Source organism: Octodon degus, unplaced genomic scaffold (genome assembly GCF_000260255.1).
Source record: "Octodon degus isolate 3935 unplaced genomic scaffold, OctDeg1.0 scaffold00001, whole genome shotgun sequence".
In the NCBI taxonomy this organism is placed as follows: Eukaryota; Metazoa; Chordata; class Mammalia; order Rodentia; family Octodontidae; genus Octodon; species Octodon degus.
Window position 1 is genome coordinate 3056449 of NW_004524577.1, and position 26887 is coordinate 3083335.

At 51.3% G+C, this 26887-nt stretch overlaps 1 protein-coding gene across 1 annotated transcript in view; it reads left to right on the top strand.

Annotated features, from left to right (window-relative positions):
* Cacng3 (calcium voltage-gated channel auxiliary subunit gamma 3) overlaps window positions 1-26887 on the top strand; it is a 98091-nt gene that overhangs the window by 62885 nt on the left and 8319 nt on the right. The window contains exon 2 of the mRNA XM_004622894.2: window positions 19186-19269. Within this exon, the coding sequence (XP_004622951.1) occupies window positions 19186-19269 (84 nt within the window). The remainder of the gene's footprint in view (window positions 1-19185; window positions 19270-26887) is intronic.

Here is a 26887-nt window from a genome sequence, read left to right on the forward strand (position 1 = left end):
GTATGACCTGGAGCTACATACGTCATGTGCTTGATCGTATGCAGTCTTCATGCCAACCCCAAGACTTAGGTACTGGGATTATGCCCATTTTCCAGATGAGGAAGATGAGGTCTCAGGGGGTTAATTCCTTGCCTAGGGCTCCCAGGGAGTGCCGCAGCAGAACTTGAATTGCCCGCTAGGCAGGCTGGAGGAGGAGAGCCAGAGGTGGCTGCCGCTCAGAACGGCCTCGCCCCTCTCGGAGCAGGCCCTGGCCATGACGGCCTCACTGTCCTGCTGGATGGGAGTTCTCCCCACCAGAGCATCCCTTTGCTAGGTGGGAAGGAGGGCACCGCTTCCGGGAGCTCCAGGGAGCAGAGGCCCAGCCCGGACGCAGCTGCGGACGCAGCCTCGGGCCCACCAGGGAGCTACTTCAGTGCCTGCTTCACGGCTCCGAGCCTGCAACCTGCTCCCCCCAACCTGTACCCTCCCGGCAGCCTCTTCTCCCCATTGATTGCTGTGTTTACCAAGCGCACACACCCCTTGCCGGGCCTCTCTCAGCTCAACATTTTCTTATCTATTACTTCTGCTTTTAGAAATTTTTCACCTTTGAAAAGTACCAAGCAAATAGAGCCAAAGCAGCAAATCTCACTTATAATCCACTTTTTAAAAATGCAGTGTAAGGAGCAGTAGTTATCCTCCCCTGCCCATTCTGCCACTTAAAATTTACCTTTTCCCCAAGCCCCGAAGAAATCACCATTGAAAGTGATCCTTCCCTACGAGCTCGGAGACAGATCCGTGTCCAGATCTATGTCCATGATGACTATGTCTCTGCCGAAATCAATATCTACCTATTTAGCAATCAGCCCACAAAATGACCTACATGCGATTTCTGGGGAGCATGTGGCTCAACTCCTGAGGCTGCCGTTCGCACCGACTGCCTTCTAATCCGCTTGCACATGTTTTTGCCTGGTAAAAATGTCTTCCCCACCAGACCCATTGCAGATATCCTTCCTGCTCAGTCTTAATGGTCAGAATGCCCTCGGTCTGTTTGAGGACTGCCTGGGAGTGTGGTGTACCTCGGTGGAGCCAACTGTCCCCTAATAAGTGCCATCTAAGATGTCTGTGAGGCTTTTCAATCTTTTTTTTTCCTTTTTTTCAGAACCGGGGATTGAACTCAGGCCCTTGTGCTTGCCAGGGAAGCGCTTCTTCCACTGAGCCATCTCCCCGGGCCTAGGCTTTTCATTCTTAAGTTGTCCCTCTGATATGCACAGCAGCCTTCTGAGTGGCGTCATTGTATCCATCTTAAGTCAGTGATACAGAAGCTCAGAGGAGTAGAATGAGTAGCTCCAGGGTGCCCAGCAAGGAGGGGTGGTGCCAGGACGCAGGCCCGGGCAGCCGGACCTCGGACCTCGGGTTGATGCAGAGCACCTCAGGAGGCAGCGGGGTCTGAGCAACTTCGCCTGGAGGTACTGATAAGCATCTACGGGCAAGTGGAGACAGCACCTTTTCCTGATGTCGGAGAAGGCTAGCTTTTATTTAGCCCCTACTAGGTGCCCAGCACACAATAGATGCTTTCTGTACATTATTATTGTGTTCTCAAAGAGGCAAACAACCACAGAACATATTAGACCCTGGCTCTCGTTTACAGGAAGCTGAAGTTCAGCGGTCAGTGGCATACAGAAAGGAGTGGAGCTGGATTCTGAACCGACGTCTTCTTGGCTTGTACTTTTTATGGATAACAATCTTGGCCCACAGCCCAAGTGTGTGTGAATATGACACCGTTTGCCTGAGAGTGAACTTAGTGGGCCGGTTTGGTTTGGTTTAGTCCACTTGGTTTTGCAGCACTCAGGAATGGACCCAAAGCCTACACAGAGAGACATCCAAAGCCTATTTTACTTGTTTTGTTTTGAAACAGGGTCGCCCTAAATCCCTAAGTTGTCCAGGCTGGGCTTGCGTTTGTGACCCTCCTGCCCCAGCCTCCCAGAGTGCTAAGATCATTTTCTTCAGTCCTCTTCTTTGCCTGTCCCTGGCTGGCTTTCCCATACCCTGTCCTGGTGCAGCTATTGACCGGATCCAACACACCCAAAGCTGGGATGACCTCGGTCCCCTGCTCGCCCCATACTCTACAGCCAGTGAACCCAGAGCTGTTGAGTGTACCTTCCATACAGCCGCCCTCGACGCCCTCAGGGCATTGGCTCCAGAACTCTGTGCCCCAGTCCACGCATGCTCAGGCACTTATAAGAAAGGTATGACACCTGCCCGTGACCTGTACAATCCTCCCACACACTTTAAATCATCTCTCCGCGACTTACAAAACCTAATACGATGTAAATGTTATATAAATAGTGGTTATACTGTATCATTTAGGGGAAAATGACAAGAAAAAAAAAACAAGCCTGTACATGTTCAGTGCAGACAGATTCCTAATGCTTTCTACTCCGGGTTGTTTGAACCCACAACAAAGGGGGTTCAAACATAGGCACTGGAGGTAGCACCTGTGGACACAGCAGGCTGACTATTCAGCCTAGGCTGACCACAGGGCTTCTGCCTCCTCCAGAGTCCCTCTTTCACCCCAAGCTGCCATTGTCATTGTCCCCAAGGCCCCTGGACCCTCCTTTCCTCGGACCTTCTCCACTCCACATCGAGAGGGGCTACTTTTAAGTGTGCACTGGATCCTACCCTTTCCTCTTTAACTTCCTGTTCCAAGCCCCGCTGCGCTTAGAGTAAGATCTTCGAATGGTGGCTTTGGGCCCCCATGGCTGCAGCTCCATCTCCAGCCCCCTTCCTCTCATACCCCATACAGTCCTGCCTGCTCCTCCCTCCTCCTTGTACCACTTAATTCCCACCAAGACTAGCCCTGCCTCCTCCCTCAGCCCAGAGCACTCACCTAGTCTTTCTCATGCAGCTTTCTGTCCCTGTCCTGGAAATAGCCAGCCCCCAGCATCGCCCTTCCCCAGCCACTTCTGAGCCCCTTATTATTCTTTAAATTCTTTTTTAAAAAAAATTTATGTATTTAGTACAGGGTCTCACTATGCAGGTTGGACTCACAATGATCCTCCTGTTTCCAGCCTCCCCAGTGCTGGGATTATAGGTGTAGGCCACCACGCCCAGACTCAGTGGCCAGCTCAGCGTGCCCAGTGGCAGGGCTGGAGCAGCATGTGGTGCCAAGGACGAGCCCCGGCCCCTGCTCTTGCCTAAGCAGGGGCTTAGTCCGCTGAGCTATCTCGCCAGCCCTATGCTTTAAGTTCTTCCTTACCAATATCGCTATTTAATCTCTCCCCACTTCCTGGATCTCAGGGGCTCTCTGTGCCTGGCCGCCTTGCACAGAAGGCGGCCATAGGTGGCTCATAGCTATTCATTGCGGAGGCCAATGAACAAATCTGAGCTCTGCCTTTTGGTAGAGAGAGGTTAAAAGTCCTCTTCTCCTGCAGGAGAAGAGGTCTAGCTATCTTCAATCCATGCTGGCATCCACTGAGAAATTTTCATCCACAGCACCAAAGAAGTCATTAGGTTTGTAACATAAGCCTGGGCAGCATCCGCTAGTGCCTGAGAAGCACCATCCCCATGTAGCTTCACCTCCCCCCTTCTGTCACACTCCCAACACCGGACCTCCGCAGGGGCCCTGGCTTTCCCGCCCCTGAACCACAGAAGCCAGACCACAGCGCTGTGCTGAGGGAGGCCGAGAGCGCTTCACTGAGCGTGAGCCTCAGCGACTTCTGCTGCCGGAGGAACACGCTCAGACCCGCTCTGCGCCGTGCGTCGGTGAGTCAAGGTTTATGAGCCGCTTAACACTCATTGTTCCGTCTGATGCTCACAGGAAGCCCAAGAGGTAGGGAAGGCCCCTGAGGGCCAGACTGCCCAAACACAGAAACCAAGATCAGGAAGAGTGGCGGAGCTTCTTAGGCCTGCAGGGTGGACTTGGCTAAGCAGGACTGGAGGACCACGGCCGGGGCATGAGTGGTAGGTTTTGATGTTCCAAGAAGGGGATCCTCTTGGGAGGACTCTTCCTTGCAAATCATAGAAATCCATTTCAAAATAAGCAGGGGCAGACACCAGGGACTATGAGCTTATGAAACCTAAAAAACCAAAGGTTCACTTATGTTAGGGCTCGTATCTAGATATTCTCTCCAAAACAGCGTGCACCCATATGTGGGCCACTGAGGAGTGACTGGGTTAGTCCACCAATTTGTTTAGCATGGTTCTGGTGTGGGTGACACTTCACTGAAGAAGGAAAACACAATCTGGGTGTGAGTGGCACCAACCAATGGGCTTGTAGTGTGGATGGAATAAAACGGGAAAGGAAGGGGGCATCGCTGCCTCCTGTTGGCCATGCCTGGACTGTTTCTCCTCTTGCCATGCTGCCTTGATTTGAAAACAGCTGACTGTGGACTGAATCCTCTACAAACTATAAGCTGTAGTGAACCTTTTCTCCTTCAACTTGTGAATATTGGCTATTTTGTCCCAGCAATTATTAAGTAAGAGAGCTGGCGAGATAGCTCAGCAGTCTAAAGCACCTGCTTAGGCAAGCTTAGGGAAAGCACAGGGACCCCCATACCACATGCCATGTCAGCCCTGCCCCCAGGGTGAGCTGAGCCAGCCACAAAAAGAAAGAGAGAGAGAGAGAGAGAGAGAGAGAGAGAGAGAGAGAGAGAGAGAGAGAACTTAATTCAGGTTCAGCTGGATCCAGGGGCTCAAGTGACGTTGTCGAGATGTAGACAGTAAACACTTTTCAGCTCTGCTCTCTGTCATGGTTTCATACTCAAGCTTGTCCTCTACAAGAGCTAGCTGTTGGTCATGGCATCCACAGCCTGTGCTACTTTAGCCCCCTGGTGGAAAAGAATATTTTTTTTTTCTCAACAGTTCTATTCAGGGTTCCAGGACTAGCCTCACGAGGTCTTTCACCCATCCCTGAGCCAATCACAGCTCATCAGTGTGCTAAGTGTGTTGATTGGCCAGATCTAGGTCAAGTGTCCTCCCACTAGGCAATCTTTCTGATTGGTTGTAAACAACCACAGGCCCACCCTGGAAGTTCTCTCTCTCTCTCTCTCTCTCTCTCTCTCTCTCTCTCTCTCTCTCTCTCTGTCTGGTGAAAGTGAGAGAGAAGACCTTCCCTACAGCAGGATGAGTAGCCTTAACAACGGAGCACAGAATGGATGTTCCCCAGAGAGTTGGAGCGCTACATCACAGCTGATCTTGCACCAGCCAGCAGTGACATCCAACTATGGGCTCCACACTCAGGACCCAGGCTGGCTGTGCCCCGGGACTCATGACAACAGGTGACCCTACAGCCCTCTGAAGGGCGTGGTGAATGTCCCGTGAGTTTGCACACACTCCTCAGTGGGAGAGAGGTAACAGTCTCAGAATCTTGAAGAAGTGAGCTGGGGTTGGAGACCCCAAGTAAAAACCATAGCTTGAGAGAGGAAGGAGGCAAAAGGGGAGCTGAGGGGGACCCAGGCACAGAAAGCTCTGAGCTGAAAGGAGCATCTTGGGCAGTGAGGAGTTGGCCACAAATGAGGTTTCAAGAATAGCTTAGCCTTGGAGGAACCATTACTCACCCATTCATTCATCTGTTTACTCCTTGATTAAACAACCTACTGTGTTACCAGGAACACAGCACTGAACAAAATTCAGTGCTCTTTTGGAATTTAAAGTAGAATAGAATAAACAGGTATAATTAAATGCATAATTAATGAGTTATAATATGTCCCTGAAAGAGAAGCATGGGGAGCTATGGGAATAATCAGACTGCAGCGGCCTGAGGACATATTCACGGCAAGATCTTAAGTACCAGGAAGACTCCATCAAAAGGGGAGGTGGGTAGAGAGGGCTGCAAGGCAAGAAGTGTGCAGGCAAAGGCTCTGAGGCGGAGGAGAAAAGCAAACGCTGTGCCAGGCGGCGGGGAAGAGGGACCTGAGATGAAAAGGGGCGGGGTCTCCTCTGGCCTCTGGCTCCAGGTTATGGGTTCTTCTCACTTCCTGGCAGAGAGCCACGCTATCTAAAACTCCTCCAGGAACTCCAGGAACACTCACAGAAGAGACAGGCATTCAGGAAACACGGAGGAAGCCTGCTCTGTAGCGGGACGCGCAGGGTGTTGGACGCACGGGGGAGCTTGCACCCCACTGGAGAACTTAGCACGTGGGCAAGGCCACACGCAGGACCCACAGTCGGGCACTCACGCAGATCCACGCAGGGAGGGGCTGCACGCTGGTAAGGCAGTCCGGGCTGAGAACTTCCTGAGTGGCCAGGAGGAGGTGGCCCAGGTGGAGATGGACACAGAGGCACACCCCACGGAGTGTGAACTCACCAACACACCCAGGGACGGTGCACACGTGGGCCCCACGCACTGCCACCTTCCCTGCCTCCCCCAGTACTCTTGCATCCGTGGCTGATAACTGCAGATGTCCCCTCCACCTTCCTCCCCAGCCCTGCCACATGGCACCCCTTCCTCAGGCCCACCCCACCCTGGCAGTCCACACAAGGAAGAGGGCAGTTGGACTCTGTTTGGCAGAAAGGAACCCCAGAGTAGTGTTTGCTCAAAATGCTGTAACTATTCCTGGATGTCAGGTGCAGTTAATGGTTGCTGTGGCAACCACTCTTGCTTAATGAATAGAAGAGAGTAAAAGACGCCAGATAAATGTCAGGGCCCTGGATGGATTCACTCACAAGCAAATCTGTTGGTGCTGGGCAGAGCTGACCAGTGAAGTCTGAAATGAGCAGTCCAGGGCAGCCAGGGATGGATCTGGGAGCCTCTCTTCCATCTCTCGGTTGAGCACAGTCATAATGACACAAATGTCAAGGAAGCAGGGCTCTTTCTACACACAGCTGAACACGGGAAACATGGGCTCCGGTTGTGTGGGCTTGGTGCCGCACATGTTTATAGAACGTGCAGAGGGCAGAAATCCATCTCTCAGGAGTTAGGAGGCCCCTTAGAAAAATCTTCTGGATAATTTTATAAATGGTGCCAAATTGGGGTGTAAACATTTTTTGAACTCCAGACCTCCTTTTGTCATATTGTCACTGTACAGTCTAGCTGCTCCCGGCAGGGGTAGAAAGCAATGGGCAAGGTCTGATGAGGGGCCTGGGTTACAAGCTGCACGGTCGACGCTGCTCAGGACCGACAGGCAGCTCTGTGAGCCGCGAAGACAAGCATGCGCCTGGAGGACGAGGCAGGCGGATGGCAAGCTCAGGCCTAGCCTGGAAACTCGGAGACCTGGGGAGACCCTGCGTCAAAGGAGTCTCGTGTAGCTGCAGCTCGTGTGAAGACCCTGACGGCAAGACCAAGTACTTTAAAATGAATAAAATAAAATAAAATAAGAAGGCTGTGCTCGGGAACAGTTCAGAGTCTAGGAAAGTGGAAGCCGGCTCTGCAGAGGCCAGGCCAACTCAGTACCTGTACCTGAGCTCTGGGACTTAGGACTGACTCCGGGGGTGACGTTCTCCTGTTGGGAGACTTCAGCTGAGTCCTCTTAATCTATTCTGTACCTCTGTAACAGAATATCTAGACTGCAGAATATGTAAAGGATACAGATTTGTTGCTTACAGTTCCAGAGTCTGGGAATTCCAAGGCCAAGGGGCTCCAGCTGGTGAGGGCTTTCTTGTATGTGATCCCATGGCAAAAGGCTGTGCGGAGGAGACAGACAGACAGAGACAGAGACAGAGACAGAGACAGAGACAGAGACAGAGAGAGAAGGAGGAGGAGCAGGAGGGAGAGGGAGGGAAGAAAGAAGGAAGAGAGAGAGGGAGGGAGGGAGGCTAGGTCCAGCTCCCTCTTCCTGTGTGGACTGCCAGGGTGGGGTGGGCCCGAGGAAGGGGTGCCATGTGGCAGGGCTGGGGAGGAAGGTGGAGGGGACATCTGCAGTTATCAGCCACGGATGCGAGAGTACTGGGGGAGGGCAGGGAAGGTGGCAGTGCGTGGGGCCCACATGTGCACCGTCCCTGGGTGTGTTGGTGAGTTCACACTCCGTGGGGTGTGCCTCTGTGTCCATCTCCACCTGGGCCACCTCCTCCTGGCCACTCAGGAAGTTCTCAGCCCAGACTGCCTTACCAGCGTGCAGCCCCTCCCTGCGTGGATCTGCGTGAGTGCCCGACTGTGGGTCCTGCGTGTGGCCTTGCCCACGTGCTAAGTTCTCCAGTGGGGTGCAAGCTCCCCCGTGCGTCCAACACCCTGCGCGTCCCGCTACAGAGCAGGCTTCCTCCGTGTCCTGAATGCCTGTCTCTTCTGTGAGTGCTGCCAGGGGAGTTTCTGTTGGGAAGCGACGAGAATCCATAACCTGGACCAAGAGGCCAGATGAGTGAAGGTCATCGCTGACCTTTGGCAGGAGCCCATTCCCACCACAAGGGCATTAATCTGACCATGAGAACAGAACATTCGGAGTCTGGTCAGCTCTTACAGGCTCTGCTTCTCAACCCTGTTACCCTGGAATGAAGTTCCTACCACACGGACCCGGGGGACACCGTCAGACCACAGCAGCAGTCTCAGAGCCCCCACTCCTAACCTCCTGGGCCCCAGCCCACTTCCGTTCAAGGTCACAGACACTCACGGGGGTCAAGCCCTTCGGGCAGCAGTGGTGGCTCGAGGGGAGCTCCTGGCTTCAGGGACCGCAGCGCAGTCCTGAGGCCACGGCACAGCTCTCCGTGTGCCTCTGGTGAGCCTCATGACTCTGGGTTCACAGTTCATCGGGGGCAAATAGTACAGTGTGGAGGGACCCAGGAGTGCACCTAAAACAGCAGCAGCAACAAGCCAAGAGCCAGGTGAATCTCCCACCATGGCCCAGCTTTCCAGGCAACTATGCGGGAGCCACCTCAGGGCCTATGGTGTTCTAGGTACCGCGCTGGGGCCCCACCTGCAAACATGAACTAGAGCTAGAACTTGACCTGCCGCCTGGGCTGGGGGGCTGGGCTCTTTGCTCCCCTGGACTGGCCAGACCCTAGGCTGTAGACCAAATAGGGGTTCGCATGGGCCTTAGATCAACCACGTAGTTAAGGACTAGGGAAAACGTCTTACCCCGAGTTTCCCAAACCCACCCAATATATTGATAAAGCAAAGCACTCAACACTAGGCTTGTCAATAATAAAACAGGACACTTTGTTGTGTGCAGAGGACGAGCCACCAGCATGCACGCCCGTCATCCTCACTGAATTTCCCCTCCCAGGACCTGAGGCTCCAGGCATTCATGACTAGGCACTTGGCTCTGAGTAGATGTGGCTGGACTCCAGCCTGGCTGATGTCCCATCCCACTGTCTGTTGTTTCTTCAAAGGCTCAAGGTCACCTTCAACGATTCCTCTGAGATACACTTCTGCCTCTGCAAGACCCTAACATCCAAAGCAACCTTTTAATGCTATAATTGAATTACACTTCTTGAAGTCCTCTTAAAGCATAGACCCCACTCCTTTCCATTTTCCGTCCTGACCTGGAATATGTTTGGTGGCCTGGGCTGCTCCTTCAAGGGCCTGGCCTCTCCCTGCTTTACTCTCATTTCCTCTGCTCGTGCTGTACACCAGTCTTGGTTCTGTAAACACTAGCTATTCTCTGTCCTCGGGCCCTTGCGTTCGTGGCTTGCTTGGGCTGGAAGGCTTTCCCTCTGCAATCTTCCTACAAATGCCTTCCAATGGCTCGTGGGTTGAAGGCTTGGTCAGTGCTAATGGCACTGTAGGAAGGTGGTGGAGATGTTAGGGAGTAGCCCAAAGGGAGCTGGGTCCCTGGGGTGTGCCCTAGAAGGAGCTCTGGGGACCCTGACCCCTCCTGAGCCTGCTTTGCTTCCTGGCCACCATGAGGTGAGCCCCCTTCTCCTCTGTGTGCTCCCAGCCATGCAGTTCTGCCTCACCCCAAGGCCAAAGCAACGAGACCAAGAAACAAAGCAAACCTTTTCTCCTTTTAAGGAGTTTTCCTCTAGCATTTTGTCATAGTAGTGGGAAGCTAACTAACACAACTTCCTCTTGTCATTGAAGTTACCTGCTCACAGAGCCCTCCCCTGTCCCCCCAGTCTCCCAGTGTCTCTTCCATCACCCACCGCCTCAACTACAGTTACTCTTTTCCTCTAGCACTTATTATTTTCCAGATTTAGTATTTCCTATGTAACTTACCACCCTCTGCAACTATCCTCTTGAGATCCAGAACCTCTCTGCTTTGTTCACAGGTAAATTTCAAGTGCCCAAGACCACGCTTCATGGAATGAAGGAGTCTCTCTAGAGACAGCATGGAACAAAAGAATGTGCACCCCACTTTGGCCCTTCTGGTGCATCTAAAGATGCTTCCTTCCCGTTAGCTCGCTAGCTCTTCTGGCTCTTTCCTTAGAAGCCACAACTCCTAATTGCTGTCCCCCAAGTGCTTCATCTTGCTCAGAGAGATCAAGTTCAATTCAGGGTCCTCATTAGCCGGGAATTTATTATCCAAACCCTGCATATGTGCGGTTTCGCGGGCAAGCAGGCAGGCCCTGTCTTGATGTGTATAAGGGCCTTAATGACCTGACTACTAATAAAATCGGTCTAAACCATTGCCCCGCCGCCCACCTCCCACCCTTACCCCAGCTAACACTCTGCACCTCCCAGATTCTGTCTGGCAGCTTCATTCTGATTGCAAGCTCTTGTCAACATGTGACAATACAAAGCCAACAGAAGGCGACGTGCGATATGCCAACCGCAGGCAAACGAGAGCCTGCTAGTGGGACGCAAACTAACACTAGAGGAAGAGAACGTTGACAAGGCTGATGACATGATAGACAGACACGTCCAATGATTTCAATATCAAAAGATTAGCAGAAGCCCCTGGGAAAACTGATGACATGTTCATTTTTTTTTTTTTTTTCAGAAATGACCCACTTTACAATCCTGCTATGAAAAGCAAACTTGGCGATCTTGTCAGGAACCTGAAGGATTTTGTATTAGACTAGCGCGTGACTTCATCAGAAAAATGGTACTATCCCCAAATCAACATGACTTACTTTTATGTTCAACCCCATGCAACACAGGAGCAGAGAAGGCAAAACAAACACTTTCGGAAGTTGCAATTTCACGTTCATGGTGATGTCACGAACTTGTGTTTGGCTTTCGCCGTGCACTGTGACATAGTGATTCTTGCTTGTCAGGGGTCCTTGCCCCCTGACTTCAGCCACAATGAGTGGCCCTCTGGGAGCTGTGGAAAATGCCACCTACCCCAGAGTCATTAGGAATCTCGGGAGGAGGACAACAAAAACTTCAGCTGTTGTCAATCCTCCTACTTCCCTTAGAGCCATCCCAGTGAGAGCCAGGGCAAAGAACTGTTGTATTTGGGTATTCTTCTCTTAAGATAATAAAGACCAACTGTAGCACAAAGACCCCAAACATCCTTACAGTCAAAGGGTTGCTTTCCATTTCTTAACCCAAGTACGCAAGATATATAAACAAACCTGAAACTGGGTCTTCCTGTATATCAAGGCAAATGCCTCAAGCTAGGATCTCACAAAGGGTATCATTGCTGCTGGCATGCTGGTCTTTCGTGGGTCTTAGTTTTGAGCTCTGAGCTGGCTGTTGGAGGCTGGAATTTGGTTGTGCTCGTGAGACTCGTGGCTGAGGTGAGTACTAAGCTCCTTATTTCTGGGCAGGACCTGGACCTGGCCTGAGAGCTGGGCTCAGTGTGCCGATGAGGGGTGCTTGCTCCCACCTGGAGCACAGGGCCGATGATGTCCAGGGCTTGCCCTGAAGTAGTGACACTTTGTTGGGGTGGGCTAACCTGCAGCCGCCAAAGCTTGTGCCCGGCACCTCTGTAAGGGCTGCTCCTGGCCCCGAGGGGACGGATGTGGGTAGGTCCCTCTGCAAGGCCGTTCCCAGGTCTGCTGCTGTCCCTTCCTCGCACTGGAGAGGGCAAAGCCCGGGGAAATCTCTCTTCAGGAAAGTTGACCTTGGATGGCAGTTTCTTTTCCCCAGTCTCTCTTCTCCAGGGCCAGAATTTCTTGTCTTGAAGCCAAAAATACTGGATGCAGAGCTATTTTCAAAGAATCCAGAAAAACTGTCAGGCCCTTCGCCAAACGTGGCCTCGCAGGGGATGCAGGTGTATTTCCTACATAGGGCGGCAGCTCTTCGGGCTCCCTGGCAGCGGTAGCCCACACGGGCGTGTGCGCATGCGTGCGCCCATGTGGACCGGTGAATCTCTGGGAAGGCAGAAGGGAGGCCAAAGCCTCCAGCTTCCCACAGATTTCCTCTCAGCCCAGACCAAAACTGAGATAGTAATGACATCCTTAGCATAGCTGTCTACAGTTTACCCTCATCTTGGTGCCCAGGCTCGTGTTAGTTTGGATTCCAAGTCAGGTATAGTAACAAAAGCCTGTAACCCTGGCTACTCAGAAGGCTAAGACAGGAGGATTACAAGTTCAAGGCCAACCTGGATAACTTAGCAAGACTTTGTCTCAAAAACAAAACTTTAGTCAGACTTCAGCTTTATTTCTCATTTTCTTTACATTTTAATGTACATTATTTATCCATTAGTGTAAGGCACTTGACAAATAACGGCTCCCCATCCCCTCATAAAAACCCTAAGAGGAGGATGCTCTATGCTCACCTTACAGAGCAGGAAACTGAGACACACCGAAGAGAAGTAATTTGCTAAGCTTCGGCTTAGTCAAGATTCAAACCTCGCCCCAGAACCCACGTCTCACGCCACCATAGGACCCACAATGGCACCTGCTTCACAGCTCTGAGAAACAACCAAAGAGCCTTTCCCCACCGCCTGACCAAGTACCTCTAAATAAGGGTGGATGATAGAATGCCTTCTTTTGCAACTCCGACAATCAGGAGACGATCAACACTTTAAACATGAGGAGATCAGGCTCGGAGGAATAAACCACTTGCCTGAAGTGTCTTATCTCACTCAGGTGGTTTGCTATCAGAAAATGTCACAGACAGGGTGGCCGCTGCACAACTGGAATTTATTTCTCACAGTTCTGGAAGTCTGAGACCAAGGTGGCAGTCTGGCCTGGCTCTGGTGAAGGATTCATTTCGGCTTGCCTATTGAGTCTTCGCGTGGGGAGGTGAGGGAGTTCTCTCCCTCCATGAAGGCATTAATCCCATTTATGGGGATACTACCCTCAAGACCTAAACGCTTCTCCTACCGCCACTGTCATGTCCTTAGACCATCGCCCTAGGGACTAGGACTTTAGAAATGAGTTGAGGGGAAATACAGTCATTCAGTCCAGTACATAAAATCATCCAACCAAAAAGACCAGAAGTGGTGAGACAGGGGTTCACGCTCAAGCCTCCAGAGCTTGTTTCCATGTTCTACCCCCCCCCATACAGGCCAAATATAAAGGCCCTCACAAAATCGGAGGCCCACATTTCTCTCAGAGGGCAGTACTCTGACCTGTTTGGACAAAGTCACAGCTGAGCAGCCTTCACAGGTATCAATGACCATTTCTTAGTATCGGGAATACTCCGAATGGGGACTCAGAACCCTTTATGTGGCCCAAGTAGCCTGGAACTGTCACTTCTCCTGGACATAGTTGACAAGAACTTCAAGAATCAGAAACTCTATCGTCCTATTTTTCAGACTCCTCCCCACACATAAACACCTGGAAGCAACCCAGGACTGGGTGGATCCTTTTGGTGACCCCAAACCTGGTTGCTCCCAACCTTAAAGAAAAGCTGGGATTGAACTTGAAGGCTCTGCAATCCGATCTCCTTGACAGCTGGGAACTCCCTTGTTGCAGGGCAGCCAGAAGCTTGGCAGTTGAGGGACCCAGTGCCCTGCAGCAACAGTCCCTTTGTCCCCAGGTCGCCCTTCTCTTCCTCACGCAGATGGTGCTTATTCCCACCTCTGGCCTATGGAATTTCCAGCTTCCTCTGGCTACAAGGCCCTTTTCATGGCTCTGTGTATAACCAGCTTCACCATTTTCAAGCCTAAGCTCAAATCCCTCTCCCTTTCCCAGAAGCCAAAGTTATCCACCACCATCCCATCACCCTATTTTGTTTCCTTCAAAGCCAGGTATCTGGTTCAATAATTTCTTGGGCTATAGTTTCTCTCCTCAGTGAGGACCAGTCTCTGACTTGGCTACCAGTGAATCACTAAGGCTTAAAACCAATCATCAGGGACCAGGGATATTAACTCAGTGGTACAGACACATGCCTAGCAAGCTCGAGATCCTGAGTTCGAATCACAGTACAAAAAAAATCACAGTGCACTTCCCACATGTCCCCTGTTCCAAGTGCCATCACAGCCCTCCCACCCATTGGGCCCCACTGGGTCTGTACTGCCGACCTGACTCGTCTAGCACCTTAAACTACTTACAGACCCCCTCTCATCTTGCATGCAATTTCCTCTACTCCAAGAGACATGCCTTTCTTCCTCTGATTAACTTCTAATTAACCTTCAAGTCTCCGCATAACTGTGATTTTGCTCACTACTCAGGTAACAAAAACTGTTCTACTGAGTTAGATGAGAAAAAAATTTTAGGGGGGTTTGCTCTTACTTTAAATCTTTCCTATACTGTTGGAATTTGCTAACCACATAATACATTCTTTCAATTTAACAAAGATTATCTATAGATGAGATAATGGACTGCTTGTCGTTTGCTTTACAGTATTTTTCTGCACTGAAACAAATAAATGGTACTATTCAACATAGTACTGCAATGACTTAATTATTACAGCTTCATCATATAATTTAATATACTGTCATTAACCACCTGCCTGAGGCCTTTCATTCAAGCATTTCCTTCTAGCAAATTGCTTCCCCCTCCTGAACAGACTAATTCTATCCTGTAGAAGAAACGGTACCTTTATTGCATTTTTTTCTATTGCTTAGAGCTGAACTCATGAGTTAAGCAGCCCTCGTAGAACAGCACTAAATATTAGGGGACTGGTGGGCCTTACCTCTGTCTTGATTTTAGTAGGAATAGCCCAAGGGCTTGACTTTAAGGAGCGGGAGAGAACACACCCTTCCTCCGTGAAGTAGGAATTCTTTCCCTGCCCAAGCCACAGATGAAATGCTGGTGTAATCCTCTCCTCCCGGCTGAAGCCACAGCCGGCACAAAGCCCGTGTCTGCCGTCATGGCGGGACAGCTCAGCTATCTCTGCAGGATGCATCACCTATTGCAAAGCTCTCCCCGCGCTGTCACTTCTTGGTTCTCCGTGCTCTGCTCGTCCACCTGCCGCCCCGTGTTGGGTCCCCTCCGCCTCTCACCTCAGTCCACTGCCTCTGCTCCCATCCCAATACCCTGGATCTTCTTTGGGAGTGTTTCACTCACCCTGGGCCTTTGCTTCGCTCTGGCCTACAGTTTTAGCTTACAGCTGTGCTGGGACTGTCTTCTGACTTAATTCTTGCAGTTTAGACTTTCTCGACATCACTCTGGGTTCCACCCTTGCAGTTTGTGGACGAGTCCCACCCGCTTCTTTTTTTTTTTTTTTTTTTTTTTTTTTTCCTTTTTCTTTTTCTTCAGTTTTTTTTTTTTTTTTTTTTGTTTTTTTTTTTTGTTTGTTTTTTTTAGATGTACTGCCTTGGGGAAGTACTCTTAAGGAAATGGGAGTGAGAAGAACAGCGCGATCCCAATCTTGCTAAATCATTTCTGTGTAAAAGCACAGAGGGGAAAACCTGCAAGGAAAAGCAAAAAATGCTAAGTAGCAGTTATTTCTGGGTGCCCGCAATATGCTCCACACCGCCACGTTCATTCTTTTAAACCGTCTTCTATTTATTTATGTATTTGGTACGGGGTCTCGCTATGCAGCTCTCACGGGCGTAGGACTCAGGGTGTCGGCAGCTTCATTTTCTGTGTCTTTCTTGGGGGACATTCTTGATTTTCTTTCTCTTATATTGCTTTTTAAAAACTCACCATGTCACCAAAGTGTCTCTTCTGGTCCTAAAATACCTACCAAAACCAACCGTAGTGAGCGCTTTAACTTACTGAGTTGTTGCTATGTGCTGGGAACTGCCCTGAGTGATCCGTGTTGCTGCCTGATTCACAGATGGATGCGTAAGACGCTGAAGACGGTGGCTGTCACTGTAACTACTACTATGTTCTCGATGAATTCTCTCGACAACTCCATGCGTTTACTATTATTATCTTCCTCTAGTAGAGAAGAAACTGAGGCTGGAAGAGGGAATTTGTGCAGGTACCACAACCCGGAGGGGGCTGAGTCGGGCTTGCTCTGATTCCCAAAACTGAGTCCTGTCCAAATGTGTTTTAGCTCAGAGGTTACAAACTCAAACATCTACAGGGCCAGGCAAGTGTCATAAGGGGCAGTCAGGGATTCGGCCCACTCGCTCCCAGCTAGGAGTGGTGCTAGTGCTCAGTTACGAGGGCTTGCTGTCACACGGAAACGCGAAACAGAGCTCTTCATGGTCTAAGACAAACTGCAAGTCAGGGTTTTCATGCAAAATACCCTGAGTTCTAACTCACAGCAACATATTTAATTTTTTTGTAAAATATGCCATAAAATATTGCAATTTAAACAAAGCACATAAGCAAAACAGTTTGCAGCCCAGATTTGCAAGTCTGCCATTCTCTGCTTTAGAAACAGCAAGCTGGGTTGTATCCTCCACCTTCGGAGGCCCCAGCTCCTCCTTCCTTTCCACTTTTGCCTTCACAGGACAGAGATCCTAAGACCAGGGTTCCTCACATTTTTTTTTCTTGAAGGGAGAGAGAGTAAATATTTTCAGCTTTACTGTCTGTCATGCTGAATTCTGCATAGCAGTCTGAGAACGTCCATTGAAACTATATAAACAAATGGGTATGGTTGCATTTCAGTAACACTTTATTTGCAGAGGCCAAAATCTGGGCCTCACATTTTTTACATAAGGTAACATTCTTCTTTTGATTTTTTTTTCCTATCTTATAAATATGTGAGCACCATTCGTAGCTTGTGGGCTGAATAAAAGTAGGTGGTAGGTAGCATTAGATTGTTAATACCTGGTGACACCTCCAGGCACTCCTGGCGCTGGCTAGTTCCAAGTCTTCACTTCCAGCTGCCTAAGTCACCCTGAAAACGCCCATCTCAAGTGCAGGCATGGGCCTGCTCACAGTCCTTAGTTCCCACAGTCATTCTGACTGGCCTTAGAAAGATTTTCTGGGCTGGCCTGATAGCTCTGCAGACTAAAAGCACCTTCTCAGGCAGGGACAGGGACAGGGGTTCGATCCCTGGTGTGTCGTGCTGGCCCCACCCCCAGGGCATGCTGAGACTACAACTGAGACTGGGCGTAGTGGCACATGCCCGTAACCCCAGCGCTTGGAAGGCTGAACACAGGAGGCTGAACAAGTCCAAGCTATGTAGTGAGACCCTGTAGACCCTGCACTAAATACATTAAAATTAAATCAACTGGTGAAGGATTCTGCTTCCAACTCTAAAGCCACTTGAGAGAACACAAGTCACAATACTGCCTAAGGGCTCTGACTTAGGTTCAGCCAGACCTTCACTTAAGTAAACCATTTCTTAGCCAAGTCTTTGTGTAGATTTTTAATTTGGCCAAGCTTCAGTTTGTCCACCTACAAAACAGGCATCATAACATCAGGTGCTATGAGAACTAAGAAGACAAATCATTAACATTTGGTTTATAATTAAAGCACATGTGCTGATTATCCAGTACATTAATTATCAATCGGAAGGCTGAAAATCGAACAGAAATATATAACTGAAACTTTGAAATCTGAACAAGAAAAATGAAGGCCTTTTATCAAGCCGAGGGAAGATGTTAGGAATTTGTCTTCTAAGAATTTCCTTGAAACTTCTTGTCTGGATTCTTTTGTTGGTTCTGAGTGCATTCTTTGCCTGTGAACAGAGAGACTCAGAACCAAAGTGATGGCCTACCTATTCCGGCACAATTATTGTGAAATGTCCTGGCTTGGAGCCTTTTTATGGTCAGGATTAAACAGACTGTACTCTTAGCATTATGAGATAATAACAGCCATAATGATAGCAGATGTAATAATAACAGCCATTCATACAGCAAGAGTGAAGCCAAGGCTCTGGCGCTGGGGCTCAAATATTGATCCTTGCACTTAGCCACTGCGGCACCTCAGTCACCCCGGTGTTCTCGCTGCCTCACCAACACGTCAATACTAATGGCCCCTTCTTCCTGCGGTGGTGGGCAAGAGCAAAGGAGGTAAGGAAGCGAGGCATTTCCTGCGGGCCCCGCCTCCTGGAATCGCTTAGTAAGTGGCAGGTATTATTCTGGGTGCTGGCTGCTTTGTGGAATCACCTCGGGTTCACACACAGCCCCTCTGCCGTCTTACAGCCACTGCTCGGAAGTACAAGCCCAGCTCTGTGCGGTTCTCTACCTCTTCCTGCTCCTCACAGCACTACATTGCCCCTCACCCCACCCAGAGAAGGACGCATCATTTCACGCAGTGTCATGCCAAGACATTCCTGTATTATTTGTCATTTGTAAGAACTGACAAAGCCATGAACTGCTGCAGAGATCTGCTAATTGACTAGTGAGCAAGCACCCCAGGGATCACCAAACATACAATGAGTTAAGTCAAGTTTATGCTGAAGAGAAGAAAGCGCTGACAGGTTCTAGGGCGTGCACCCTTCCTTCACAATTGTGTAGCACCTGAAGGGCTGAGCCATACAGCAAGGGACAGGGACCGAGAGGAAAGGGGAGGGAAGGTCCTGTGGTCAGACAGGAGGGTCCTGGACTATTCTGCGGACCATTCCAGAAGGCCTGGAATCAGATCTGGATTGGAGTCCTGGTCCAACTACCTCCCTGGTGATTTGAAGCCAGATCCTTGGGCCCAACTTCTCACCCATAAAACAGGAATGCAGATGACTGTACTCGGCTTCCACCTCCTCTTTCCCTTCCCTGGCTGGGGGAGCAGTGTTTGTTTAGGTTGTTGTGGAAGAGATCTCACCGCACGGTCCGTTGGCCCCACTGCGTTGTTGCCTGTGTTGAGGCAGAACACTAAGGCAGGCAGAGCCTGGTGAAGCAAAGCTCCTCACATCCCGGGGGGTGGGGAGGGTCCCAAAGCCCGTCTAAGGACACGTCCCCAGCGCCCTAACTGCTTTCTACGAGGCCGCACCTCCTCAAGGTTCCTGCTGGCAGCACAGCTGCCCGCCTTGAACACAGGGCCCTTGGAGGACATTCAAGGTCCAGTCTGTAGCAAACGCTCCTTGATCCATGCCTTGAGTGAAGGCGCTGCTGGGCCTGCTTCGGCCCAGCTGCTGTGCCTGGGGAAGGATCTCCAGCGCCTGAGGGTGCCGCAGACCCTGCCTTGGGCCCTGGCTCAGCACCGTGTGTGTTTCCACAGGGGCTTTCCGAGGTGTGTGCAAGAAAATCGATCACTTCCCTGAAGATGCAGATTACGAACAGGACACAGCGGAGTATCTCCTGCGTAAGTGCCCCCACGTCTCAGGCCTCTCCTGGGAGGAGGGTGGGGTCTCCTGTCCTCGTCCCCTGCCTCGGGGGTTTGCGGTTCCTCAGCACCTGCTCTGCGTGCAAAGCAGCTTCGGGGGCAGAGATGTTCATGTGGTTCTGACATCTGGGCCTCCTGGAATGAACTAGAAACAGGAAAAGAAAAAGTAGATGAGTCAAACTTGAAAGGTTGTTTTTAGTCTCACTAGCAGAGAAACCCAGGAAGCTTCTTCAACTGGAATACAAGTGTTCAGCTTCCCCAGAGAGGCAACTGGAAGTGTTAATGGGCGAAAGTGTTAATGGATGCGGTGCTAACGGGTGAGGCCCCAGGGCAGGGCCTGCCAGGGTAAGTGCAAACCAGAATCGCCTCTCCTCCTTCCCTGCAGTTTCAATCCTAAAAGGACAGGGCCAGTGACTTTACAGGATTTTTCCAGGGTAATAAACCTGGATGTGACACCATCTGAACCCTCACAGTCCTAGTACCTCTGAGCCAGCACTATGGTGGCTTCAGGCAAGGGCTCTGGGGTTGGACAGGTACAGAGTCTGACTCTAGTTTAACTCCTCTGTGACATGGATTGAGCTGGGGCTATTTGCTGTACCTCTCAGTCCCATTTGGAGTGAAGACTGTAATGTCACCTGACAGGTCGTGGAAATTAACTAAGCTCATGTATATTAAACTTAACCCCAGGGGGGGCCCGCCCATTAGCTCAGTTGTTTAAGTGCCTGCTTAAAGGAGGCAGTCAGTTTCTTTGAGCGGTGGTTCCATTCCCACATACTCAAGGCAACCCAGGCCAGCGCTGCTGCAGATCAATGGGGAGCTACAAAAAAAAAAAAAAAACCTTGGGGCCGGGGAGATGGCTCAGTGGAATAAGTGCTTCCTGGCAAGCGCAAGGGCCTGAGTTCAATCCCCGGTTCCGAAAAAAATAAAAAATTAAAAAAAAAATAAACTTAACCCCAGGTCCACCACACAATCCTGAAGCAGTATGTGTTAGCTCTTCTTTGTCCCACGGGTCTGGCAAAGGCAGGGGGCAGACACAGGCCTTACTTTATCCTAGGCACAGAGCAGCTTGGCTTGGGCTTTAAATTTTATCAAGAACATGTGTGGAGTTCTTTAAAAACAAAAATAATTGACTAATTTGCCATTCAGAAATGTTAGGTTGAAGGTGTTGTGTTTGCTTTTCATTGCAATTATAAATAAAGCTTCCAAGAAACTGCCCCACTTGGGTTCTGTTTGTAACTCACTTGAGTTGCATTTGCTGGGGTAGGGGCGTAGTTCAGTTGTACAATGTGTGCTTGGCGTGTGTTCTGGATTCAATCCTCAGCAGAGGGAAGGAGGGAGGGGGAAGGAAGGAGTGGAGGAGGAGGGAGGGAGGGAGCTTGCAGCGCTTCGCAGGTTAACTTTTACACATAAACATACCACTTAAGTATTTTCAATCCTTCTTCATCCATGGGAATTTATTGAGAGCCCTCACATCCAGAACCAACAAAGCTTTGGTGTAAGGAGTTAAAAGCCACATTTGGGACACCCCTTAGCCAAAGCTTGATGGATGACACAGAGGGCTTGAATCCCTCATAAAAGAAAGGCTTTGAAGTCGTGACCAGTGAAGTTTTGCCGGAGCACCCCTAGTGCATCTTTGTTTTCTTTTCCTGCTTGGGTCAATCATCTTGATATTTGTCGTGTCAGAAACCACACAGAGCTGTGACTTCTATTCCAGAACTCCCCAAATTGATTTAAAGTCCTTTGCAGAGATTGATTGCTTTTCCAACAGAACCTTTTTCTCTCTTGTGGAAGGGGTGAAGGGTGTCTGTCCCTTCACCTCTCAGCTCACTGGAGCTCCGCCAGAGCCACGGCATCAGGCTGAGCTTAGGAGGGACTCCAGCAAGCACACCGGTTCTGTGCTGGGAGTCCTGAAATCCCTGACCGAGCCCTTAGGGCCAAGGTTGGGTTCCCATGGGGGCCTTGATCCCCACCCAAGACTTTAAGCTGGCAGGTCTGACTGCGCCCCACCCCTCTGATGGATTCTGCATATGATTTTTCTGTCGTTCCCTCTTCCTTGTGTGGATTTGGGATAAGCTGCAGCCTACACGCAGAAGTCTAATACATGAGCATGGCTAACTTACAAACAGAAGCTTATTTGGCTTGTGCTTCCGGAGGCTGGAAGTCCAGAAACGTAGTGTTGGCATCTGCAGATTATGTGACAAAGGCCTTCTTACTGCGTCAGGGAGCAACCACGACGCCTCCCCACTCTCTCCCTCACTGCTTAGGAGGATGCCAAGGCTGTACATAACAGGTCTCTAGTCCATGACTCTGCTAAGCTTCATGACTCCCCAAAGACCCCACCTCCAAATATCACTGACATGAACCAGGTGGGTAAGTCCCAAGATAGGCAGGGGAAGGGGGGCGATCTTTCACACCACAGCTCCCCAGCGGGGCTGGGATAGGCCCCAGGTTCTGGTAACTGACGACCCCTCAGCACACAGCACTGGGCTCAGCCACGCCTCACTCAGACACGAACAGCCGCATCCCCTGGCACAAGCTTGCCTTCCTGTCCTGTCCTCCAGACCCTGCCTGGGCCCCAGATTGTTTGGGAAGGAGAAATGGGGAAGGAGGACAACAAACCAGTTCTGTCCTGAAACGATCAGGCATTTCCTGGGCTACAACACTGAGGATGGGCCTCAACGCATAAGCAGCACAGCAAAATGGAACTTTCAAGTTAGATGTGTTCCCCCCGAGAGACAAGAGGTCTCTCCATCCTTACTCAGCCCAAGGACATAAAGCCCTACCCCCGCGCCCAGCCCCCTGCCCCACCTTTCCTCTGCCCAGACAATATGAACAGAATATGGAATGCTGCACCAGGAGGTGGAAGTCCTACCCAGTTTCCTTAGGGACAGGACAGAGAGGTCAGGCTCCGGGGGAGGGCAGAGCGGCTCAGACATTCTTACTGTCTCCCTGCACCCCTGCCCCTGCCGTGCCTCACTATGGAAGACCCCAGCAGAGCTGGACGTGGTAAGAGGGAGATGCGGGATGAGACCCCTCCACCTCCTCGGAGCTAGCTTTTTCTTTCTACCAAAATAAATGACTTCCTCTGATATATGCTGCAGTGAGCAAAGGGAGCGAGCTCGTGAGCTCAGGTGGCTCCCAGGGAGGCTTTCTCAAGAGAAAAACGGCGGCAGAAAAGGCCACTGTGGGGCAGACACCTGCAGCCAGAGTTTGCCGGATCTGCTCTTGCTGATGGACAAACCACGGGCTCTGACCATCCCTGGGCTGCTAGACGGCGATTCGGCCACTTACGAAGCTGCTACAGTTACACCTCACGCGTCCACACACGCCCAAAATTATCCAGCAGCTCCAAACATTCAGCACATCAGCGTTGGGCACATTTCAAAAGTGAATCATTTTCTCTAATTAAAAAAATTCTCTCTTGATGAAGCACACTTACTACACTGAATATTCACGCGGTTTACGTCAGCACAATGCAGGCGATCACTGTCTAGGCTGGCCCCAAGCGCTGAGCGGGTCCTGGAAACTCCTGGAGAAAGAAACTCACGTCTAGCCTCCTAGAGGGCTGAGCCGAGTCCAGCTGCAAACCCACAGGTCACACTTGCATTCTTAGAAATTGTAGATGAGCTGTTGCCACACTGGCTAGATCCATCAGAAATAAGCTACGTCCACACCCAAGACCCCTAGGACCCCGCCTTCTGCCTGGCACCACAGGAACCAGAGGAGCCAGCTCTGCCTCGGGCAAACGTTGGGGTGAAGGGAAATCTCCCCTCTGTCCTCTGAACTTTCACTGGGATGAGCAGATAGGAGGGACAATAAATAGGGGGGAAGGGGAGAAAAGAGTCTATGGCCACTCATACCGATAATCCCAGCTACCGTGTGGGCTGCTACAGGCAGGATCTCAAGTTTGGTCCCTGGCTGATCCAGGACTCTGTCTCAGAATAAAAGTGAGGAGGCCGGGGAGATAGCTCGGCTGACTAAGCACCTGCCTGGCAAGCACAAGGTCCTGAGTTTGGCTCAGAGTTCAGTCCCAAGCTTGGTCCCAGGTACTGCATGCGGGACTGGCCAGAAACCAAGCATGGTGGTGCACACCTGTAATCCCAGAGCTGGGGAGGCTGAGACAGGAGAATCACGAGTCTGAGCTGCATAGCAAGACCCTGTACCAAATACATAAAGAAAAATAAAATATGGAAGCAGGTACAGGGGCTGGGGATTCGATCTTCAGTCCTGCCATGCTGCCCCCCCCCAGGAGTGCTGAGATGGCAATTGAGACTGGTCGTGGTGGTGCAAACCTGTAATCCCAGATCTTGGGAGGCTGTAAACAGGTGGATCACTCGGAGTCCGATCTACTAGTGAGACCCTGAACACCCTGTAGACCCTTCCTTAAAATACAAAAATAAATAAATAAATTAAATATAAAATAAAACTGAAAAAGAGCCGGGAAGTAGCTCACTGGCAGATGGCAGGCTAGAAGCCACCAAGGGTCATAACGTCAGGGGATCAGAGCCACCAGGCTCTCTCCTCCCAGCGGGCCCTTGGCTGAGTGGAGGCCCTCCCCAAATGTCACTGTCACGGGGCGGGGAGGGGCACCGTTGTCTGGGGCCCAGACTCCCCATATCAGGCTGCCTCATGACATGCACGAACCCCTTATTTGTTCACTAAAGAACCCCACCCCCGTGTGCTCCACACCCCTCTCTGACCCCCAGGCCCCAAGCTGCACCAATCAGCAAAACTTAAAACTGAAAAGCAAGCAAGCACAGCACGGGCATCCGGAAGGAGCTCTGCTGCTGGGGTCTCAGCACGTGTTCAGGGCCAGAGCCTAGTCACCGTCACTGTGGAGTCAGCACCTCAAGCCCTAGGCAACAGGAGCTCAGCCTTGGGGTCCCTGTGCCAAAATGAGCATGGGTGCCCGGTCCTGCCCGCCCCACCCTGCCCTCCACCCGGTGCCAATTGTAAGCAAAGGGTCCACCATTCATTCATTTCCAGCTGTATCTCCTCTCCCAGCAAATCCATCAGCACATTGCAGCGGCTTCGCCTTCAAAGTATTGCGCACGCACCCACGCACGCACGCACACGCACGCACATACACATACGCCCGCGCACGCACACGCACTCCGCAGGCCAAAGCTAGGCACAGGGGCGCACCCTCTCATCCCAGAACTCCGGGAAGCCGAGGCAGGAGACTGGGCAACTTATCTTACAAAAAGGGCTGGGGACGTAACAGCGCAAAGGCCCCGGGCTCCGTCCCCAGCACCACATACGCTGCGTCCAAGGCCCCAGCTCCCTTGTGGTCGTGGGCACTCAGGGTCCAGCCACCAAGGGCCCCACCCATGCCTCAAGGCTCTCTTGAAATTTTTGACAATTCTGGAATAAAATCTCTCATCTTTTAATGTTGCGCAAGGCCCTGTAAACTGTGTAGTTGGTGCTGCCTGTCGTCTCTGAGAGCAGAAGCTGCGTCCCTGACCTTGGCTGTGTCCCGTGAGGACAGGCCTCGGGCTCTTCTATACACCAACGAAGACGGAAGTTATTTGGCCCATGTACTCTCACCTGGCCACACCAGAAAATAAGGTTCTAACTTAAAACACTTCATCTTCTGGTGCACACGAGGCGTCCATTCATTAAAAATCTGCTTTCACACTTTGCATGTGGGTCCTTTCCTGAGCCAGGTATATGCAGGTGATGGCTTTGGCGATGCTGGGAAGCTCCCACAGCCCCCACTCCTGGTCGGCTGGGCTCACAAGAAAGAAAACTGAAGGGCCGGGGAGATAGCTCAGCGGCACAAGCACCTGCCTGGCAAGCCCACGGTCCTGAGTTTGATCCCTGGTCCCAGAAATGGAAAAAAAAAAAAAAAAAAAGAGGAAGAGGAGGAAGAGAAAGAGGAAGAAGGTGGAGGAGAACGAGGAAGAAGAAGGAGGAGGAGAAGAAAGAGGGAGAGGAGGAGAGGAGAAAGAAGGAGGAAGAGGAGAAAGGAAGAGGAGGAGGAAAGAGGAGGAAAGAGGAAAGAGGAGGAGGGAGGAGAAAAAGGAAGGAGGAGGAGGAAGGAGGAAGGAGGAGGAGAAAGAGGAAGAGAAGGAGGAAGGAGGAAGAAGGAGGAGGAAAGAGGAAGGAGGGAAGAGGAAGGAGGAGAAAGAGGAAGGAGAAGGAGGAGGAGGAGGAAGAGGAAGAGAAGGAGAAAGAAGAAGAGGAGGAGGAGAAAGAGGAAGAGGAGGAGGAGAAGAAAGAGGAAGAGGAGGAAGGAGGAAGAGAAAGAGGAAGAAGAGGAGGAGAAAGAGGAAGGAGGAGGAGGAGATGACCTGGCCCCGCACTGTACTGCTGTAGTGCCCAGCAGCCAGATGTGCTCCACACGGTTCTCACATAAGGCACTGTCACCTCCACTAGGGCCTACCTCTGCTGTGAGCACAGAAATTCCACTGTCCTACACTGCTTGTGCAAGTACCAGGACCCCCCACTCTGGAGGCCCCTCTGGGGTGCACAGGGCCTCCCCACAGTCCAGAAACCAAGGAGCTAGCAGGGGCCCTCAAAGTTCTGTGCCTACTTGGTGGCTGCAGCCCTCCTCCAAGGGCCAGGACTGTGGCTCGGGGTGGCTCTGGGTCCACAGAGCCTCACACCTGGTAGCTACTCAACACGTTCTTTCAGCCGTTCAGTGGCCCGGCGGGTTTCTGATGGGTGTTGCCCACTTGTGCATTAATTAAATGGAGGTGGGGACCAGGTGAGGCTGTGTTTTGATGAGTGGCAGATGGTCCAATGGGAGGTCCCTTATTCAAGGCTGGCTACAGCCACCTGTTTGTCTGCTTGTTTGTGTACTGGGGTTTAAATCCAGAGCCTTTGCACTAAAGCCATCTTTCTCCTCACCTCCCCTGCCCCGTTTTTTCATTTTTGAGGCAGTCTTGCTAAGTCACTAAGTTGCCCAAACCAGTCACAAACTTGCTATCTTCCTGCCTCAGCTTCCCTGAGTGCTGGGATTACAGGTGTGCGCCACCACACCTGACCCTGGCTATGTAATTTGCAAGTGCCAATATCATATGGAAACCCTGTGCTCCTGATTCAAAACCACAAGCTAAAAGCTCCTCCCTTCCTTCAGTGATCTGCCTCGTGACCTGCCCTGGTGTTCTTATGTCTTCACTGTCACAGTCCCTTGGATGCAGGGACCCTCTCAGAGTTATGCAAGCCCTCCCCGGATCCTGGGGCTCCTCCCTCTGTTCATGGCCAGGCCCCCACCAGGGAGGGATCAAGGGTGACAGTGGTCAAGAGGCTGAGGTAGAAGAAGAAGAAGAACCTGCCCCAGGGGACTGGGAGGAATGCCCGCAGATGATGGGGTCCGGGTGAGTCTCAGCTCAGAGCCCTCCCAATCCTCGTTCCATCAGACTTGACTTACAGCATGCAGATGAAAAGAGAGAAGCGCTGAGCCTCTGCAGATGCTGCCTGGAGAGCGCTAGCCTGAGCCAGGGCCTCCTTCCCAGCGCGGTTTCTGACCAGTCCGCCCTGGCCTCATACCCAGGCTGGCTGTGGGCTCCTTCTTCAGTCTCTGTGCTGTCCTTCCTGCAGGTCCCTACAGCGCCACAGTGGGTGGGCCTAGTGCTGGCCGGGCGCAGTAGGT